The sequence below is a fragment of the Schistocerca piceifrons genome, chromosome 8, assembly GCF_021461385.2.
Source record: "Schistocerca piceifrons isolate TAMUIC-IGC-003096 chromosome 8, iqSchPice1.1, whole genome shotgun sequence".
NCBI lineage: Eukaryota > Metazoa > Arthropoda > Insecta > Orthoptera > Acrididae > Schistocerca > Schistocerca piceifrons.
In genome coordinates this window covers 280041103-280058538 of record NC_060145.1, presented here as the reverse complement: position 1 = coordinate 280058538, position 17436 = coordinate 280041103, and the positions used below count along the sequence as shown (strand labels likewise).

General features: G+C 37.7%; 1 protein-coding gene across 1 annotated transcript in view; it reads left to right on the top strand.

Annotated features, from left to right (window-relative positions):
* LOC124711575 (cubilin-like) overlaps positions 1-17436 on the top strand; it is a gene marked incomplete in the record, with an annotated part of 644865 nt that overhangs the window by 138041 nt on the left and 489388 nt on the right. The window contains 1 exon segment of the mRNA XM_047241722.1: positions 12789-12945. Coding sequence (XP_047097678.1) covers positions 12789-12945 — 157 coding nt within the window.

Genomic DNA, 17436 nt, shown 5'->3' with positions numbered 1-17436 from the left:
TGTTCACTAATTTTCAACTTCTGTCTGCAGAATGTCTTTGTTTATATATGTTTTTAAGATAGTTATGCAGTTGATGACATTTCCAGGGTGTATAGCTGAGTTGTCAGCTGCATTTGTTTGTAATATCTGGTGATAGACTTGGTCATCTTCTGCAATGTTCTGAGGAGAAATCAAATTGTGTTGTGTGCTTTTTATTCAGGTAGTTGAAATGAAATAAGCACAGTAAAAAATTATGTTTTTGCTGGATCCCAGTAGAAATTCATCTAAAGTTTATAAAGGTTTGCAAGGTTCCTTCTCTTTCAAAAATAAAAATAAAAAAAATGTCTGAATTAAAAAATTCTCTACTTATCTTGTTGATGTGACACATGCAATATACGAAGAAAGAATATGCTACAGTGTACATTAAAAAATAATTGTGAGAAATATTTGTGCGAGAATAGTCTCATTTGCTGAAAGTTAATGGAAAGCAAATCTGGAAAAACATTCTTCAGGAGTGTTTGCATAGTTCGTGACAGAAACAGAAACTTAAAAAGCACTCAAAGCATGGATAGTGAGAAGAATTTTTTGGCATATGAAAGATTTTCTTAATATCAGTTGTTTTGCAAAGGATAAAATAACAAAAATGGAGCACTATGCAAGTGGATGAAATAAATAAATAAAAAGAGTCTAGAAGTGAGTGGAAAAATAAAATAAATAGCAGAATTAAAGGTGCTACGCCAGTGGGAAAACTAAGAGGTTTTAAGTAGTAATTATTTGAATGTCCATGTTATTTATTAGCTTTAGCTACCTCTTCCTTCTTTATGTTGTCATGACTGAAGAAATTTGTTACACAAAAACATATTGAATTCAATGACAAATTATGGCAGCTTTAGATAGGTATTCTGCATTATTATCTTGTTGATAGTCCTAGGTGTCAACATACTGCGTTGTTATACTGGTTGAAAAATGGGGGATGGAAGTTCAACACTGACTACTGTAAATTATGTAGCCAACAGTTGCACAGCTGAATGTCACAGTTCTTTACTTTCACTGTTCACAACCCCCCTATATTACACAGTTATATGGCCAGTTAACTATTGGCGAATTTTGATAAGCCTCATTAATATGTTGGAGGCAGTCATCATCAATCTGCTACAATAGTTTACTGTTTAATATATGTGAGCAGAAAAAACCTAACCACGCAGTTCACAGTTCTTGCAGAATAATACGGAAAATATTGAACAGACACTGTCATTGTTTTAACACGTGGCCTATTTGTGTTACACTTGTTTCACAGTTAAGTTGATGCATTGTTGTTGACCTAACCAATATAGGTTTCATGTCTGAAAATCGGGCGTGGACTGATGGTCTCATGACCAAAAATTGAGCCTTTATATATCACCATAATAATGGGTACTGAAACTATACATTGTTTGATGTTTACTTTGCAGAAATTACAATTAAAACATAACTCATTACATTAACTGAATACGTTGAAATATTGGTTTTTAACAGTTTCTTCTACTACGATGGCTAAGCCAAATTATTTGTTTAAATGATGAAATTAACAGATGTACTTACACAAACAATAGTTTTGACAAAACTGGTAAGTACTTTGGAATTAATTAAGAGCTGGCTTTGCTAATATGTTTTCGAATAGGGCCAAATAAATACTTAAAGAATGCCAGTGTTTTGTCTTCCAAATGTTAATGATTAGTAAAGAATTTATATTTCTTTATACGTCAACAATAGGATTTAAGTTACGAAACAATCATTCATTTCATCCTATAATGAAAGATATTAGCTAGGAATAGTCAAAATAAATTATGATATTGATGACATACACAAAACTAAGCACAAAACTGGACCTGGTGTTATATTCTTTAAGACTGATGACCAACTTTTCTCTTTTATGGAAATGCAGATTATACTCACATATGTTAATGATAATTAGTCAAAAATAAAAAAAATTCATTTAAGGAGTCAGATGACAAAACAAGAAGGGAAGTAAAAAGATCCCAGCTTGCTTCATCACATGTAGGCATGGCAGAATCACATTTTATGACTGGAATCTGTTTATTGGTGAATGAACAAGTTTATTAGCCGAGAGCCATCCCAGTTTTCCATCAATCCTTTAAATGCTTAAAGCATATCCTTCCAGAAGGTCATGGTTGATGTCTTTTCCCATCTTTCCCCAGTCCAAACTTGTGGTCCATCTCTAATGACATTGTCATGTAATTGCTGGAAGATGGGCATGTGGTGGTTGATTTACCACTAATTATACTTGGTGTGTTATTGAGGTATTTTGTAAAGAAGTGTTTGAAAGGATATTACGTTGGATATGAAGATTCATGGTTACATGAAGGGCAAAGTCCGAAACTGGATGTGCTGCTGGGCCAAATGGAAAGAAAGATTCCTCACATTGGTACTAGAATTTGTTTCCAAAGTATGGTTGTATTTCTTGATGTAAGACTAAAAGTGAGTCATTAGAATAGTATGGATAATGCAGTAGTAAAGTATCTCCTGGAAACAGATTCATTAAACTATTGTGTTCATTGCCATTTTTTGTGTTTTATTCCATATAATCTTCTACTTATATCTGTAATGAATCTCTTCCAAGTTTCTGAATGCCTGTGATGGCTACTTCATCGTTTCTTTTTCCCTCCCAAATGTAACTCTAGGATAAGGAGTTTCATTTCCATAAGCTTGGACTTGCATTACCTTTTTAGTATAGCAGAAAAGATCAGAGGAGAGGGGGAAGGATGTGGCAATGAATGGGACTAGAGAAAATTGAGGCCACAGCCGCCTTACGGAAATGATTGTTGGTTATCAGTTAATGGACTAACTGGTATACATTGTGTAAAGTTACATCTTGGATGCCTCATCCTCATGGATAACAAATGAATGACAAAAAATTTGTATCATGCAATCCAAAGATAGAGGATGACTACATTTTCACAGCAAACCAAAACTTTTCCATAGAAGCACGGAGTTAGTTATTTGGATATTCTGTGGACATAATTGCAACCTCTTACTATTATACGGAATGAGACAGTTGTATAATATTATAGTATATATTTTCATTGGAAGAATGGCAACATGCTGGCCATTCACATATTTCTTAAGGGTTTTCTTCTTTTTCTACATGCATATAATGGTGAATTATATTTATTCTCCCTTTCTTACACACACATTCACACAAACGAACAAAAATCATACTACACACATTCAGGAATTCCTCTATAGAGTAGGAGTTGTCAAGTAGAAATTATTTCTTGTTGTGTTTGAAGTCAATTTTACTATCCATTAAATTCTTTATTCATTGGATTTTTAGAGTGGAATATCTAACTACCTTCTGTACCACACTGTGGCTGAGTAATGTATAGTGTTAATAATTTCTCCTGGTAACATTACATTTATGAAAGTTAAATTATTTTCAATCTGTGTTTGGTTATTGACAAACAAACTTCATAAGGGTTGAAATGTACTGTGGTGATATTGACAGCACAACCAACTGTTTAAAAAGAAGTGCTAGTGTGAATACCACACATTGTCCTTATTACTCACTCGTCTGTGACAAACACATTTTTCCTGAATGATAGGTTATCTCAGAATATGATGCCAAAAGATGTCAGTGAATGAAAATAGAAACTTTTTTACATTTTCACATCCAGAATCTTGTATCTGTAATGTTAAACCAGCAGAGCTGAGAATTTGTAGATCTGTAACATGTTAACACCAGTTCATGTTCTTATATGTATTAACACCTAAGAATTTAAAATATTATGTTTTATTTATTGATTTAACCTCAAGAATTATTTCTACTGGTGTGGTCAGCTTTTGGCTCTGAAAGCCCAAATCGATGATGTTTCATTGATCGGTTCACATGCTGACACTTGTTGATGTACCAGCATTGAAATCTACAACAATTTGCAGAAAGTTGCACTTCTGTCACATTTAACATTCCCTTCAATTGTCATTGGTCCTGTTCTTGCAGAATCTTTTTCTGGTCACGCCCATGTCAGAATTTGATGTTTTACTGGATTCCTGATATTAACAGTACACTCATGAAATGGTCATATGGGAAAATCTGCACTTCATTGCTACCTCGGAGATGCTGTGTCTATGCGCCAACTATAACACCACGTTCAAACTCATTTAAATCTTGATAACCTGCCACTGTAGCAGCAGTAACTGATCTAACAACTACATAAGACACTTGTTGTGTTATATAGCATTCCTGACAGCAGTGCTGTATTCTGCCTGTTTACGTGTCACTACCTATATCAGTTTCTGTGGCACTTCAGTGTATGTTGGAATATCATTTATGTCATTAGCTGCTACAGGCAGAAGATGTGCTTTGTTGATACAGCACATTTAATGACTTTAACTGAGGTAAACTCACATTGCAGTCTTCTTCTTCTTCAGCATGCGTTTGCTGAAATCTGCAAAGAAACGGTTAAGTAAAAAATCCATGCAATGTGCACATTTATTTGTATATAAAAGCTGGCTTCGGAATTTTCCTTTGTGTGAGACAATGTGTACAATATTTGTGTGCTGATTTTAAGTTCTAGATTCAAATATTTTAGTGTTCATGTCAATTCTGTATAATCTGTCACTGATTGTATCAATACCTGATTATATTTTGGTATATTGTGAAATTTCAAACATTCATGAGTGCCGCCATAAAACTCGTACTGTTATCAATTGTAGACTTAAACTTAATTGAGCTTTTTTAAAATCTTTCGAACAATAGGCCTAACATCATTCAAAAAAATTGTTCTCTAATTTGATTGTATAATTACATGAGGTACAGTTTGTTTTCGAGGATTTAAGTGTATGTTAAAAGGATAGGCAAAAGGGAAATTTAGGTGGTGTAGATAAGAAACACAAATCCACTAAGATAGAAATTCAAGCTGCATGTGAGATTGTGTGGGCAAGACTCAGTATTAGGGGTGGACATAAAATGATATTGAGACCTTTCTATCGCGCACCAGACTCATCTCCTGGTGCACTCATACATAACTTCCCCAATCATACTGTAATCATTGGTGGAGACTGTAATCATCCAACAATTAATTGGGACAAATTACAGTTTTGCTAGTGGTGAACATGATAAGACATCATGTGAAACATTACTAAATACCTTATCTGAAAACTACTGAGAACAGATAGTTAAGAATACTACTCATGATGAAAATATATCAGATCTAATGGCAACAAATAGATTTGAGCTCTTTGAGGATGTCCAGATTGAATCTGGTATCAGTGAATATGATGCAGTTGTGGCAACAATGATTACCAAGGTACCAAGAACAACTAAAACAAGCAGAAAGATATGTATGTTCAGTAACCTAGATAAAAAAATCAGAAGCATCATATATCAATGAGGAACTTGAACTTTCAGCACAGGGCAGGAGCATGTAGACCACCTCCATGGTATATAGTCTCTGCAAAGAAACTTCTAAAGAAACAGAAATTTCTTTGTAATAGGTGTAAAACAAAGCATAGGGCTATCGTAGAGAGATGCTGAATGAAACATGTTTGGCTGTCAAAAGAGCAATACGTGATGTCTTCAATCGCTACCATAGCACAATATTGTCAAATGATATTTCACAAAACCCAAAGAAATTCTGGTCATATGTAAGGGCTGTTAGTGGCACCAAAGTTAGTGTCAAGTCGCTAGTGAATGAGACAGGAACTGAAATTGAGGATAGTAAAGCAAAAACAGAAATGCTTAGCTCTGTTTTCAAATATTCCTTTACAAAGCAAAAGCCAAGAGAATTTCCCCAATTTAATCCTCATGAAATAAGTACTAGTGTCAACAGTGTTGAGAGACCACTGAAATCACTAAAATTAAATGAAGCTCCAGGGCCCAAAGGAATCCCTGTCAGATTCTATACTGAATTTGTGGCTGAGTTAGCCCCTCTTTTAACTATAATATATTGTGGATACTTGAAACAAAAAAACTTGTCCAATTCTTGGAAAAATGTGCAAACCACACCCATCTACAAGAAGAACAGCAGAAAGGATCCAGAAAACTACCACCCAATATCCTTGACACCTTTTTGTTGTAGAATCTTAGAACATATTCTCATCTCAAACATAATGAGGTATCTTGAACAGAATGACCTCCTAACTGCCAACCAGAATGGATTCCAAAAACACAGATCGTGTAAAACAGAGCTTGCATTTTTCTCACTTGAAATACTGAAAGCTTTGGAGCAAGGTTAGCATGTAGATGCAGTACATCTTGACCTCTGAAAAGCATTTGACTAAGTACCACTGCTATGCTTATTGTCAAAAGTACAATGATATGGGGTATCATGTGAAATTTGTGACTGGATCAAGGACTGTTTGGTAAGGAGGACACAGCATGTTGTCTTGGATGTAGAGTTCTCATTAGATGTAGAAGTAACTTTAGGTGTACCCCAGAGAAGTGTGTTGGGACTCTTGCTGTTTATGTGTTATATTTAATGACATTGCAGACAATAGTAACCATTGACTTTTTGGAAATGATGCAGTTATCTGTAATGAAGTACTGTCTAAAAGAAGCTACATAAATATTCAGTCAGATCTTATTAACCCTTTAACTGCTGGGGACGTGTTAACTCGTCACACCTCGCAGTTTCGCCTGGCGTACCTGACGTGTGTATGCGCAGCCCTTGGGTCTTCTCTACAGCGCTAAGGATGTGTTGACCCATACCATGCCACCAGCCTTTCCACTGCTAGGGACGAGTTTAGGCACGCTGAGTCACAGCTACCTAAGCACTACAGATGTGTAAACATGCACAACTGTCTTTCCGCCCTGTTCTTCCAGTAGCTGTTCAGTGGTCCGACTGTATAGTTTGAGGGTGCGTATATGTTTGTTGCTGTGTTCCCTCTTTGCAGAATTCGACTTTGATTCCTGTGTTTTTGTCAGTTTTCTTGTTTTTTACATGAGAAATGCCACGTCACAATGGTTGCACAGATAAAGAAATCCTGGATATGCTCACTAGGAGTGACAGTGAACATGAATTTTCTGATGTTGCTAGCAGTGATGATTCTTCAACAGAATCTCAAAGCTGTAGTCCTCAGCCCTTTACATCAGAGGGGAGAGCAAGAATTACAGTCAGAAGTTTCTCTGAACCCGAGGAATCAGAAAGTGACAGTGAAATGGTTCGGAAAAGAGCGCGCTTTAGTGACACATTTTACTGGAAAGAAACTGACTTCCAGCCATTAAACCATTACTTTGATGACTCAAGTTCAGGACACAAATGTCAATTAGATACTGACCCAAGCATTCTTTCATTTTTTTGTGATATTTATGTCTCAAGAACTGTCGCAATTTATTGCAGACGAAACAAATTGTTTTTATATTTATTCCAGAGAAAATACTACAGAATCTGTGAATTCTCGATTGTCAATGTGGAAAGACACTGGATTTGAGGAAATATATTGTTTTGTTGCTATTTGCCTTCTAATGGCATGAGTTAAGAAGTTAAACTTAAGTGATTATTGGTCCAGAGATGCACTTTTGAACACAGCAGTTTTCAGCAAAATTATGTCCGAAGACCATTTTTGTCTACTTCTGAGAATGTTACACTTCAGTGATAACTCTGTGGGTACTGGAGGCGACAGTCTATTTAAAATTAGGATGAATGTTGACAATGTTCATCAGATGTTTCGTAATTCATTTTGCCCACTTCACAAGCTTTGTATAGATGAAAGTGTCTTGCTCTTCAAAGGACGATTATCTTTTAAGCAGTTTATTCCAACCAAACAAAGTAGATCCCGAATAAAGACATTTGTACTGTATGAATATCAGAGTTGGTATATTTTGGATTTTATTGTATATACAGGTTCAATAGCAGAAATTGGGATCCACAATTTGGGAAAAAGTGGCAACATAGTGGCAACTCTTATGGGATTGTATTTGGAACTGTGTCATATTGTATATGTTCCTCTGGCTTCACAACCATGGAACAGCTGCATGTAATACTGTTCATAAGAATACACGCAACATGCCAAAACTGCAGAAGAAATTTAAATAGGGAGAAACTGAGTTTAAGTCCACTGACAAGGTACTTGCTATCAAGTGGTGTGATAAGAGAGAGGTGTGCACGTTGACCACAAGTCACATAGCACAAATGTTTGAAACATAGAAGACTGACAGAAATACTGGTGAAAAAATAAAGAAATTGCATTGTATTGTAGATTACAGTTCGAGTATGGGAGCAGTTGACCGTTGTGACGTATTACTGAGCTCAGTGGGATCAGTGTGTAAGACTGTGAAATGGTACAAGAAATATTTTTTCACACTCTGGATTTGTGCATTCTAAATGCCCGTACTCTCCACCGGTCAGTAACAGGGTGAAAAATGGCATTCGCAGAGTTTCACCTTTCTCTCGTAAGGGAGAGTGTAGAAAAATATGCTACAGAACCGAAAAAAGCTGGTAGGGGAAGGCACCATGATGACAAGAATCCTCTGCGATTCACAGGGAGACATTTTCTGCCTGTTAATGTGTGTGAACATTCACAGAAAAGTACACTATCGTGCAGCTCCGTTGTTTGCACTAAACAGAAAGTACGCCAGGAAACTAGATACTAGTGCGAAACTTGCAACATTCCATTATGTGTTGCACCCTACTTTGAGACACTTACCATACAAAGACGCATTATTAATCATTGGGAACTAAATCTGAGAAAATTTATTGATGCTTCTGAATGAATTACTAAAAAAAAAGGCAAAAATGTAAAAAAAAAATATATAAATCTACTTTTAACTTCTCCAGTGCCAGTCCAATGCATGGATCGAAAAGAAGGATGGGAAATAGTTGCAGCAGGTGTAAAACTATTAAAACGAAGCCTGACTTCTTCATATGTAGCAGTTTACTGGCAAATGAACTTACTTGGTGATTGATATGGCGCAATATCTGTACTGTGGCAAATGTTATTACACTGAGTACATTGCGCCAATATAACAAAACCCATATATTAATCTATGTATGATACATTTAAATTATTAACACATAACATGGACATTTATATTCTTTCTTTTATCCTTAGTAGTACAGATATAGATCACGTTCGGTCTACTTGTACAAAACTTGTCTTCCATAACTGGTTTAAACACCTTTGATCAACTAGAAACAACATGCCAAAGTTAAAACTCTGTTCTCAGTGCAATTTTTATTGCTACTTTGCATCTGTTGCTAGCCAATATTGGAAAATAAGATCATTGTTCTGGGTAGGGTGGGGGGCTTAAAATTTGTTGTTTGAATGAGACTGGCTTTGAACAAATTAATGGAAAATGGTATTTCTAAAAGAAGTATCGAACATATGTTGCTTTCACCTTTTCATAAAAATCAACATCTTTTTGACTAATTTGTAGATTATTGGAAAATAGTAGGGAAATAAAAATTTTTATTCATTATTGTTGTGCTGTCAATCTATTGCACTCTAAATTTCATTTTCATCATGCATTCACTCTACTAAAGTGCGCGTCATTTACGACAGCATCCCAGTTTAGGTTCGCTCTATGCATCTGATTTCACAAAACACAGTCAGCCAGTGAACAGACAATGATGTTGCCAGAGCTTGACAGCAGTGCAGAGCACAGACGAGTGCCTTCAGTTTTAGAAACATTCAGTCATAAATACAGTAATTGTACAAAAGCAATGTCTTGATAGCAGACTTCCTTTTATAGAAAGTTTGGAAAAAGCATTCTTTATACCAGTTGTTTCATATTCTATTAGTTAATTAAACCAAACAAGCAATAAGCCTCCTAATTCAGGCGATAGCAAGGAAAGGTGTTTGTATCATTCTCACGAACCGCTTTTTCACAATAAAGAACAGCAGTAATTGTTTATTTCCTATTGTACTTAGACAAAATGTGAGTAATTCATAGTCATACCAACAGTGTTTGTCGGTATTGACTTTACTTCATAAACTGCGCGCTCTCCCCCAAAGGTGAGTTTGCGACCTATACTATACTATGGCGCTGCTTCTCTTGGTGCATGCTGGAGAGGAATCCTATTGATTGATGAGCTGCGTTAGTGTAATGGTTAAGGTATTTGGCTGCTACGCGAATGGCTCCGGGTTCAAACCTTGTTTTGAGTTTAATATTTTCTTTATTTAAAACAGTATTGAAGTGTCTTACTTCATGAATTTTATTCGTTTGAATGTAATTTTTTGAAATTTCTGGTGCTTTGTCTCTTCATTATAATCATAATAAGTTTATGGTTTTTCTAATTTTGGGGCCAAATAGTTTTTGTGAAATCGAATGATAAGTGTGTCAAAGCAGTTGGAACACCATGTGTCTGCACAGACGAGCAGTGCAGTGATGACAAATTCGCGCACAGCACGGAATGCGGGGAGCATGTCTCTGTAGCAGCGAAAGGGTTAATGCGGCTGTGGTTGCTTTACTTCATAAACTGCGCGCTCCCGCCTAAACGTAAGTTTACGAACTATACTGTACTACGGCGCTGCTTCTCTTGGCGCGTGCGTTGTTTGCAACTGGCAACGCAGCAATCTCCCGCGTCTGGGCGGGTATGCACGAGGCGCCAAGATAAAAGAATAGAACTATAGATATGCAAATCCGAAGTTTACATTGTTTTCAAGCCTGTTTTTTGTGCCCAACTTTCATTCCAGTTATACAGCTAGGTATGTTTTACAGAGCATAGATTTTTAGCAAAATCAGAATGAAAATACCGCATTTTTGATGTTTTTACAAAATCTTCAATTTTGTGCTTAATTCATTCAGTACTGGAAAGTGCTGTGGAAATGAAACTTCATATTGAAGAACCTTGTGTTGTTAGGTTACTACATGCCAAGTTTCACATCCGTCGTAGCATTAGTTCAGGAGATGCAAGAATCCAAGCTTCGAAATTTTTTTGGTGTCCATTTTTTTGGCTGATTTACCTACAATTTTCTGGCTCAATATGGCTAGTAAAATTCTTTTCATTATTATTCTGAAGAGAACACATAAAGTTGTACAAGATGGCAAAATTTGATTTCTTTAAAAGAACTATTGCCTGAGATATTACAGCTCAAAGTTGCCAAAAATTCATGTTGGCTGTGAGCGAGTCGTAATCAGTCCAGAAGTGTTCAGCACAGGGCAGGTTGGGTGGCATGGGCCTCTCCGACTCTGGTGGCATCTCCGAGGGACAGGCACCTAACGCAAGTGGCCAGATTACGCAGCAGGTCTCGGCACCTCAGCGTGCCAAGCAGATGGTGTGCCTCCAGCAGTCAGAGGGTTAAAAGCTTTAACACAGTCCACTTTAAAGTGATGAAATATTGGTAACTTGCTCTAAATGTTCAAAAATGTAAAACTGTGCATTCCACAAAATGGAGAGAGGGGGAAAAAAATAGTATCCTGTGACAGTAATATATGAGTGAGTCACTGTTGGATCGGTCAAGTCATACAATCATCTACATGTAACACATTGTAGGGATACGAAATGGAATGGTCACTTAGGCTCAGGTGTGGTTAAAGTAGGTGGTACATTTCAGTTTATTGGTAGAATACTGGGGAAGTGCAATCAGTCTACAAAGGAGATTGCTTAAAAACCTTTTTCTGGCGAGTTGTAGAGTGTTGCTGAAGTTTGTGGGAACCATACCAAACAGGACTAACCGGGGGGGGGGGGGGGGGGGGGGGGGGGGGGGGGGGGTTACTGAGTGTATAAAGAGGAGGGCAGCACAAATGGTCGCATGTTTGTTTGATCCATGGGAGACTGCCACAGAGATACTGAAGGAACTTAACTGGGAGTCTCTTCAAAATAAATGTGAACTATGAAACTTCCTGGCAGATTAAAACTGTGTGCCCGACAGAGACTCGAACTCGGGACCTTTGCCTTTCGCGGGCAAGTGCTCTACCAACTGAGCTACCGAAGCACGACTCACGTCCGGTACCCACAGCTTTACTTCTGCCAGTACCTCGTCTCCTACCTTCCAAACTCATTCTGGAAATGTGAACTATCTTATGAAAGTCTATTAATAAAGTTTCAAGATTGTCTTTAAATTATGATTCTAGGAATATACTACAACCTCCTATGTATCACATACATAGGGATTGTGAGGATAAGATTAGAATAATTCCGGCATGCAAAGAGGCATTCAGACAGTCACTTTTCCTTTGCTCCATATATGAATGGAATGGGAAGAACCTCTGTTAACTGCTATAGTGGGATGTACGCTGCACCATGCATTTCATGGTGATTTGTAGAGTATAGATGTAGCTGAAGATATTACACAAGAACACCAATATCACTGACTGTGGTACACCAGTAGTGATTATTCCTCATTTTGAAGGTGCTCTTTCATTGTTTACTCTCCTTGAGTTTCTTAATGCAACATTCTGCATCCCATTCATTCCAATTATTGAGCATCTTGATGAGAACACTGTGAAATGCATAGTGAAACGCTTTTGACAAGCCACGGAAGATAACATTTGGTAATATTTCGTCATTTAGATTCTGTGCAGTCGAACATGAGAGTTGTGAAATGGCATTTTCTGTGAAGAGGTCCTTTTAAAATCCAAATTGAGACTGCCTAATGATAAGTATCTTATTGTGAGAGAGTTATGGTTCTTGCACACACATTTTTTTCCAGTACCTTCAGGAAGGGGTTAACTCATAAGTTTGGATGGTACTGATATTGTTCAGTAGTAGAAACCTGGCTATGGTAAAATGATCAATTTGTGGATGTGAGTGATACTGTGTGTAGAAAGTAGTAAGATCCCCACAATAATGTGTCCTGTACTGTGCGCCCACAGAAGAAATATCTGTTTGAAATACAGTATATTCATTGCATTAATTACTTTGTTTCAGGTTCGCGATGGAAAGGACCCATCTGGCCGACTCCTGGGAGCATATTGTTCCAGTTCACATCCAGCGTTTATCCGATCATCTTCCAATCACATGTTTGTTACATTCAAGTCTGACTTCAGTGGTAGTGGTCGAGGCTTCCACGCAAAGTATGATACTGGTAAGCATGATGTGCTGTACTTCATACTTCCTGCTGTGATGATTGATTTAGGTTGATTTAGGTCTCTGTCAATGCAGTGGACCAGTTGTACCAGATGCTTGAAAACATTAGGTCTTATTGAATTTTTTTTTTTTTTTTTTTTTTTTTTTTAACAAAGGTGAGAAGGTGAGGATTAATTCAGTAATAGCAAGATGCAAGTCCATACATCACTTATACATACAATTGGAGTGACCTCTTAATAGTAAGTTGTTAGCTTTGTTGTAAGATACATGATAATGAAATTAATTGGATAGATAAGGAATCTACTCACCAAGCAGCACTAGGAGAAAACACATATAAAAATATAAAATATTTGGAAATACCCAACCTTTCAGAGCCAGTGGCTCCTTCTTCTGGCAAAAGGAATGAAAAGAAAGGAAGAGCAATGAAGGAAAAGACTGAAGAAGGTCGGGAAGTGTGGAGAGTTATAGATCCCATGTCTGTGGAGACTTGCTAAACAGAATGAAAAGGCAACACATTCCTTCTTACTCCATGCAGTAAGTCTCCCCTGACCTGGGGTCCTGTCCAAATTTTGTGAAGCTCTCCAATTTCATAAACCTCAACAGTCCTTTTCATCCATCCCTCTTCTTTTCACTTCATCCTTACTGCCAGAAGAAGATGCTCCAGACCCCAAAACTTTGCATATTTCCATATTTTTATACATGTTTTCTCTTGTCACCACAGGTGAGATTTTTTTTATTTAGTCTATTATAATACCATTTATTTTAGTTGATATACTAACCAAATTAAATTAGTATTTTAAACATTAATTCCTCAAACTGTACCTTTTTATGAACATGAAAGATACTTGGTATACTTCCAAGACGGTTTTGTGTAGTATAAAGTGCAGTGCAGTGAATTACAAGCCTGAGAAGTGATTAAGACCCATATTGAATCCATGAGCTGGACTAATGTAACATTTATCTGGTGCATCAGTCAGTAAGAATGTGTGGTATGATCTGTATTTGAACAGTAAGGACCATTTGCTTTTACATGAAAAATAAGGTCTTATTTGCTTATATTTAAATGCTCGTAGCTCTACAAAGTTGCACAAATCCAGTGCCATCTATTGATTGTGTATGAAGTTGCAGAGATCATTCTTTTGATTCCATGGTTTTTTGCAAACAAAAATTGCTTCAAAATTGTGGTGATACACTTGCGAATTGAAACTAATGTAAATTATAGATGCCTTATACACTGTGTGTAATCCGTTCCATATGCTGCAATGTATTTTCATTTTTATGTAGGTGGAACATACACGCATCATTTTTTACACTTTTGTCATGTGTGTACATTTGGGTGTCTGTGTTTGTGCATGTGAATCTGTGTACTTTTGCCATAAAAAGAGCAAGAGCTTTAAAGTTGATGTGAATACTGTGTTCTATTGCATATTTCTGTGTGCCACACATCAATCAGCTACAGTTGAGTCATTGCCTTTTCTTTATTTTGTGTATCATTTCACCCAGAAATTTTCATTGGTGTTTTATTTAGTATTAAGTATCCACAATATCTGAAATACATTTGATGTTATGCATAGTTACCTGAATATGTCAGACAATGGAAACTCCACATAGGAATATCAACACTGTAGGGAAAGATAGATTCTTACTTACTGTAAAGAAGACATATTAAGTTGTGGATAGGCACAATTAAAAGGCGCTTACACAAAGCTTTCAGCCACAGCCTTCATCAGCAAAAGAGAAACTGAGGAACACGCCCCATTCATACACGTAAGAAGCACACAAGACTGTCAACTCCAGCAGGTCAGGCCAGAATGCAACTATTATGTGAGATGGTGGCAGCAGTCTGGAGAGGGCAGGGAAGGGGAAGGGATAGTAATGTATGGGTGGAGGGACAGAGGAACACATTCTGGCAGAGTGTGCAGGGACTAGAATGCCAACAGGCACAGTGTAAGGAGCTTGTGGGCAGGAAGGTGGAAAAAAGAGGGGGGGAAAGGAGATGAGTAGGGAAAGATGGGCAGGTGCATTGGCAGAGAATGGCAAACAAAGAGGTGGGAGATGAGAATAGGGAGGTGATGATAGGACAGAGGGGTGGAAACCGTTGTGTAGAGGATGTGAGGAGTGTAAGTAACCATGGGTTGAGGCGAGGGTAATTACTGATGTGGAGTATGTATTGTAATGCTAACTCTGATCTGTGCAGTTCAGAAAACCGATGGTGAAGGGGAGGTTCCAGATGGCTCGGGTAGTGAAGCAGACACTGAAATCAAGCATTTTATGCTCAGCTGTATGTTGTGCCACAGGGTGATCTACTTTTCTCTTCTCCACAGTTTGGCAGTGGCCATTCATCCTGGTGGACAGCTGGTTGGTATTTATACCCATATAAAAAGCTGTACAATGGTTGCAGCAGAACTGATAAATTACATGGCTGCATTCATGGATGGCCCAGTATGGCTTCTTTGGTTGCTGCTCTGTGCCAATTCACTCATCCTTCTTTCTCCATTCCTCTCCTTTTTGCTCCTCTTTTCCTGAGCTCCCTTCCCCACAACCTCCTGGAGCTGCACCTGTTGACATTCCAATCCCTGCACACACTGCCAGACAGCATTTCTCTGTCCCTCCACTCCTACACTACTATCCCTTCCCCTTGCCTGCTCCCTCCAGATTGTTGCTGCCATCTCTCTGGCTAGTTGCATTCTAGCCTTAATTGCTGTGGTTGGCAGTCATGTGTGCGTGAGATGTGCTTGCTCGTGTGTGTGAATGGTATGTGTTTCTCTGTTTCCCCTTTGCTGATAAAGACTGTGGCTGAAAGCTCTGTGTAAATGTCTTTTAATTGTGTCTGTCTGCAACTTAGCGTGCCTTCTTTACTGTGAGTATCAATCTATTTTAATATGACATTTATCAAGTTATTTTGTATTCTTTTATCCTTTTTTATAAATTGTTTACAGTTATGGAAACTCAGAGTTATTATTTAATAAATTTTTTGGGATAAAGATGAAATTAAATGTTCAGTATTCCCATAATTTTAAAATATGGATATTTGTTTGATGTGCTTCATTCTTATTTATGAACCATTTTTGATAGTTCCACCTTCAGTTAATGTTATCTTTCTTTTTTAAAATCCCGGTGTATACCTGATAGCTCCCTTAATGCATACTGTGGGCGTAAAGTGGAAATTCACTTTTTCCAGTCACGTATGAGATGGTCATTGGTGTTATTTTGGTGCCTTGTATATTAATGCTGGTATTAATTAATGTGAGCAGCTCTTTATTTGGTCTGATGAATTTGGTGGTTCCTTATTCCAAGTCAATCACAATTAAAAAAGTACAGAACATTACTGTGAATTAGGAAAGTGATAAACTTTGATTTATGTTTACTTGCCACAGACAAATAAAAGATTTGTTTTTGATTGTGGGTGTGTGATGCAGTTCATGTTATAATTTCCTGCGATCAATCAGAAAAATGCAATATATCTCAATTATGGTTTGTACACAGGAAAATGGCTGCAGCATTAATAATACACACATCAAAAAAAGTTTGCCTCACCTCACTTCTGAGAATTCCGGAACTCTTTTCAGAAAATTGGCATAGAGACCAACATAAACATCATTTCCATCCTTTTTATTGCTCATGAAAATCACACAGTGTATGTTGTACCACCATACAGCGAGACCTTCAGAGGTGGTGGTCCAGGTTGCTGTAAACACCAGTACCTCTAATACCCAGTATCACCTCCTCTCACATTGATGCATGCCTGTATTCGTCGTGGCATACTATCGACAAGTTCATCAAGGCACTGTTGGTCCAGATTGTCCCACTCCTCAGTGACCATTCGTCGTAGATCCCTCAGGGTGTTGGTGGATTACGTTGTCCATAAACAGTCCTTTTCAATCCATCCCAGGCATGTTCGATAGGGTTCATGTCTGGAGGACATGCTGGTCACTCTAGTTGAGCGCCTGAAGTACATCATTGACAAGATGTGCACGATCGGGGCACAAATTGTCGTCCATGAAGACGAGTGCCTCACCAGTATGCTGCCGATAAGTTTGCTCTATGGCATTCACATATCGTACAGCCATTATTGTGCCTTACATGACCACCAGTGGCAGTGTGTCTAAGACGTTCAACCTGACCTGGTTGCCTCCAAATATGCCTCCTATGATTTTATGGTTGAAGATATATGTGACACACATCGGTAGAGAATGTGATGCCAATCCTGAGTGTTCCATTTGGCATGTTGTTGGGCCCATATGTACTGCACTGCATGGTGTTGTGGTTGCAAAGATGGACCTTGCCATGGATGTCGGGAGTGATGTTGCGCATCATGCAGCCTAATGCACACAGTTTGAGTCATGACACAATGTCCTGTGGCTGCACGAAAAGCATTATTCAACATGGTAGCATTGCTGTCAGGGTTCAAATTCTGGATTATTTACTTCACCCTTTTTGGTGAAGGACTTTGGGAATCCAGCCCATCCACAGCACTGATCAGTACACT